The 5,251-nt window shown below is 39.4% G+C and overlaps 1 protein-coding gene across 1 annotated transcript in view; it reads right to left on the bottom strand.

Annotated features, from left to right (window-relative positions):
- Positions 1–5,243, bottom strand: part of LOC104082580 (chromosome unknown open reading frame, human C5orf22) — a gene marked incomplete at its 5' end in the record, with an annotated part of 14,798 nt that extends 9,555 nt beyond the window's left edge. Inside the window, 3 exons of the mRNA XM_009585768.1 lie at positions 1,233–1,382; positions 2,587–2,732; positions 5,235–5,243. Of these exons, the coding sequence (XP_009584063.1) occupies positions 1,233–1,382; positions 2,587–2,732; positions 5,235–5,243 (305 nt within the window). The remainder of the gene's footprint in view (positions 1–1,232; positions 1,383–2,586; positions 2,733–5,234) is intronic.
- Positions 5,244–5,251: the final 8 nt, after the last annotated feature.

The following is a 5,251-nucleotide window of genomic DNA, read 5'->3' as shown; positions in this document are numbered from 1 at the left end:
TTCCCTTTCTTCCTTGATGATTTTTGTAAGCCTAGAACCTGAAGAAAAGGTACCTGACCATCTGCAAAAGGCAGCTGGAAATGTTGTTTTCAAGGTTGCTAAGGCAACCAGAGGATCTGTGGGAGAGCTATTCAGCCATCATGAAGTATTTCTATATGTGTGCTAGTTCTCATGATTAAATGTAACCGAAAGCACCAGCTTTTTTCTTACTATTTAGGTTTACTTTACGCCTCAGATTCAGAATTGTAGAGCTCTTGTGTTTTATTTTAGGTGGAAAACCAAAGTATTTCTCTGCTGCCTTCTGTTAAACTTGCTTCAAAAGATTCTGATATGCTGGCAAAAGACATGATTTGTAAACGTCCATTCAAGCTGTACAAAATCACAATGCAGTGAATATGATGCGAAACTGTCATTGACTGCATCCCACAGAATGAGGAGCTCTGACCGGAACTTGAATCACAGAATGATTAAGATTGGAAGGGACATCTGGAAGCCTCTCATCAATCATCTGATCAAAGCACGACTAACTTCAAAGCTAGATGAGGCTGCCCAGGGCCTCGTCCAGTTGAGTTTTGACTTTGTCAAAGAATGGAGAATTCACCATCTGCCTGTGTACCTGTTTCAGTGCTTAACTAGTATATTAACTTAAAAAAGCAACAGAACCCAAAATACCAAACAAAAAACCACACGAGAAAAACAGAATCATTGAGGGAAGGGAAAAGGTTTCTCCTCTTATTCAGCACCAGTGAGGTCACATTTGACATACTCTGCCCAGGTTTGGGCCTCCAGGACAAGAGAGATGACAACAAACTGAAGAAGGGCCGCTAAGGTGATTAGAGGGTCAGAGCACAGGCTTGGGAAGCTGAGGGAACTGGGTTTGTTTTGTCCTGATAAGGGAGGACTGAGGAGGATCTAATTGCTGCCCTCTGTTACCCAAATTCTCTGTTAAAAATTACTGCTTTCTGAGATGCTGACTTTAATGAAGAGAACTAATTTAAAATTTGGGTAGCTTAAATGAAATGTGAATAGCTAGAATTACCTATAAAAAAAAGAAGTTAAGGCACAATTTCAACTGTACCCAGTCACACAAATAGTCAGTCACATTAGGTCCTACGGACCTCACAAATACAAATTAAATTTTCATCTTTATCCAAGAATACAAAAAACCCCCACCCATGAAAAGCTAGAGAGATAGTCTTTATATTATTAGCATATGGCAGCAGAAAATTTACCTTATTGTAGTTGTTGATATGTCTTTCCCAATTAAAAAATGGTGTTTTCCTTCCGAGATCTGCTGAGCCCACGGTGGGTGAAGCCATACTACTTGAGAAATATGGCCAGCATAAACAGCAGGCATAATCCAGTTCTCAATACTTAATTCACTGTAATGAATGGAGAAAGGCTGGAGATAACACTGTTACTTTCCCTGTAAGTAAAACATTGTCAAGAACACAACAAACATCTTCCACATTTTGAAAGCCCCCATGTAAATCATCTGAAATTAGTACTCTGTGTAAGGTTCACATCATCAAAGAAAGAAAAAGAGGGAAATCTTTATTCATAAGACAGACCACAAATGTCTACAGTAGAAATTAAAAAGTTAGGATTATAGAGTGCAATCAGCTTCACTCTTAGTACGGCACTTCGATTATGAACTACATGGATTTGTTGTCCTTTTTCTCTTGATACATCACACAGAGGAAAGTACAAGGACCATCATCAACACTGTTCTAAATAACTTCAACTGACCTTAAGGAGTATTTTATTGTAAAGTGCTCTAAGTAGATTTTAAATACAATCTCAATAATACAATCTCAATAATTAAAGTGAGTCAATCAGCACCGACAGAATAGCAACTTTCCTGATTATCAACACCCTATTTTTTTAGCTGTATGATATAACCCACAAAACTTCTTATTCATCCAACAAAGAAAATAAAATATGGACTACGGGTAGCATGATACAATTACTTACACGCCAATTACATTATCTTCTCATTGCTGTAAATCACCGTAACACTGAAGCAATCGATACTTATTTTAAGACAGGAAAAGAAAGACAATAGCAAAGATCACTCTGTGGCTTGTTACCTACCTAAGAAATTTGGGAAGAATATTGGTCATAATGATCTTAATAGGAAAATCTTGTTCAACTTCACATATTCACCATGCCAACATAGGAGATGTGATTTCAATCTCAAAGTCAATTTTTCAGTATGAAAAGAGAAAGGCTGTTTTAAAACCACAGCTCTTCAGACATAAAGCATCTACTCAGGGTGCTGTCCTGTAACTCAGAGGAACTAGTTGGCCTAATAACATGATATACTACTGAACAACTAAACACTGTAAGTCTTAAATTGCTTGATATGTGACTTAAATATTCGACAACATTCAAAAAAAACAAACATAACTTTTTCCATCCAAAAAAAAAAAGTTTTCAGCAAAAGTGAAAAGACAGAAGGTACAACTTGAGGCTGACTTACACCTCTTTGTTCATATGTCCTACGCAGTCATACCAATATTCACTGTAAATCAAAGCCAGCGGGAAGCAGACTTAAAGTATTCTGATACAGTATCCAGGACTTACCTAAAAAGAGCTTCTTTGTCAAATACAGTGTCTGCAGGCATATTCACAGGAATAAGAAGGTCTGGATGGGAATCAAGATGAACAAAGCTGATGTTACTGGCAGGAAGATGCTTTGAACCAATGGCACGATAGATGAAAGGCAGCACCTAAAACAACAGAGATAAAAATATTTCCATTGTAACCAGTGAGCTGAAAATGCAATGGCTTTAACAGCAAAACCACTAGTCCCACTCTTATTCCTTTAGAATTTGGGTTAGAGGGAGGAGGAGACGGAAAACAATACAAGGGGAAAACAACTCCAGCAGCAAGACAGCTCATGAACTGTAATCATTATGAGCCCAACAGTTCCGCACATGAGAAGCTGCTGAAGAATCATAGCTTTACTCCCTCTTTCCTTCTTTATCAGAAGTCTTGTTCGCAGAAGCTCTTCTCACTAATCATTCAACTCAATTCCTATTTTTTTTTTAATTTATAATGCCTTTCCTCTTCTGCAGAACATTGTCCCTACATTGCCTTCTCCATGCTATAAAGCTTCCTCACCATGCATGGGTGCTGTGGAGATAAAAACATCTCATTACTTGTGTTTTATAAGAGTGAAAACTGACCCACCATCATTTAAAGTTTAGCTGATCTTTTAACCTATCCCCCTTGAAGAAAGGGCTTAATTCCTAATCTCTACATGATTTAATGGCTGCAATAAAAAGACTACCTTTCTCAACTGCGCAACCTTATCCCCTGCTGAAGGTCTTCAAAGGTGGGAAAACAGGAGATGAGGCAACTCACCAACCTACAGTGTAGTGAACCACTGAAGTGCAATAATGTAGGGTGGCAAAATGAGCAAACTGATGGCTGATTCATGATACCTCTTACACTGAACTGCAGCACATGGAGTCCCTCCCACAGTTACAGGACAGTAACTGCCTTAGCTGCCAGAACAAATCCAGCAAGGACATTTATATAGGGAATGTGAAGACTGTAAAAGGACCCGGCAATAAAAATTACACGATCTCTACATTATAACAGAAACGGAGCTCATTTTTTGGCATAAAACTGATTAAGATGACAAATCCTGTGTACTGCATGGGCATAACCATAAAACGTGACTGACAGCTGAAATTTGGACTGTATTCAATCTGTTTAGTAATAAATTCTTCAGTTTACCCACTACATATGCAATAATATGTATACTACTGTAACAGTAGATAAAAAAAGTTTTAAAATAACAAGGGTTCCCTGATCCATGACTTTTACTTCTTTGGAAAAAGGAAGCCATCCGGCCCACCTGAAAAACCTACAATCTTTGCAATTAACGTTAAAAAGTTCTCCTACTTTGTATTAAGAACAAAATTTCCTTTATACCAACTGTTATTATTAATCAAAGTACGATGCATCTAGTGATGCCTTGCCCTAGAGGAAGATCAGTGTCAGCAAAGGACCATAAAAAGTTTCTGTGAAGTTCTTACACTTTGGGATGAAAGGCCATATATGCTTTATGCAAGATAGACCAATGCATGTACACACATATACTGAAAACACATCGTATATATTTAGTATGAATAGAGTTTGTTAAGTTAATTGAAAACAGAAGTATAGAGAGTAAAACAAAGACAAATCATTAACAGTCATTATCTCAGTACTCCTATCACAGTGATACTCAGTCCCTGGTTACCACTGAAAACCAGCTACCACAGCATCATATATTTCAGTGAGTCTTAGCATAAGTGACCTGCATTAAACTATTTACTTACAAGTTCAGAACATTATTTTCTTTAATAAACTTTATTACACTAAAATTTTCTGTTTGCAAAACACTGATAGAGTTAATATTTTTCACTTTTTCCTCCACAAAGTCTTCATGCCCCCAGCAATCCTCACTAAGTCAGTGGGCTTCTGCACCACTGGGTAAAGAATCTGCTTACTTAGTACTAATGCCTCAGCTTCTGCTACCATAAACAAACCATATGAGAAAACAGAAACAGCAGTTCAAAAGCGACTCCTTCTTCATGCCCTTATTTAATTACTTAACTAAAAAAGAGAGTTCCAAATTTAACATTTCTCATCAAGTGGCAGTCAATCTGCTTGTTAGGATGTGATTTATTTACCAATTTGCCGTTGACATGCCATATACTGTGTAGGGTTGAGTTTCCAAGTACTGCACTAATGCCTAGCTAATTCTAAGAGCAGTGTAACGTAGGTATTATTTCCTTTTAACTGTAGCAACTACGACCCAAAGAAGAAAAAAAGAAGTCGGCAATAATTGCTTAAAAAGATGCCAAAATCCGAGCATTAATTAACTTAATCACTGAACCGGGAAGGAAATTCAGGTCACCTGGGCAATGAGCTTCATTTACGTTTCATTAGTGAAAGAGAGCGCGGGTCGGAGGTCTGTGCACGGCTGTGGAGGCGCGGGCTGCTCCCAGGGACGCGCCGGCAGCGGGTAGAACCCGCTTACATGGCGGGGAGGCGCGTCCTGCCGGGAGGCGGCCGGCGGCTGCACAGGGGTTCCACCGGGCATCTCCCTTCGCTTCCACCTACCAGACCAAGCCTCCACGCCGGGAGGAAGAAAGAAACTAAGCTACTCCCCATGCACCCCCCGAGGGACTCCCCATTCCACGGCCCGGCCCGGCCGCCCAGCGCCGGGCACTCACGTCCTGGTGGTCCTCCA

Source organism: Fulmarus glacialis, unplaced genomic scaffold (genome assembly GCF_000690835.1).
Source record: "Fulmarus glacialis isolate BGI_N327 unplaced genomic scaffold, ASM69083v1 scaffold45799, whole genome shotgun sequence".
Lineage (NCBI taxonomy): Eukaryota > Metazoa > Chordata > Aves > Procellariiformes > Procellariidae > Fulmarus > Fulmarus glacialis.
This window is presented reverse-complemented; position numbering and strand designations above follow the sequence as displayed.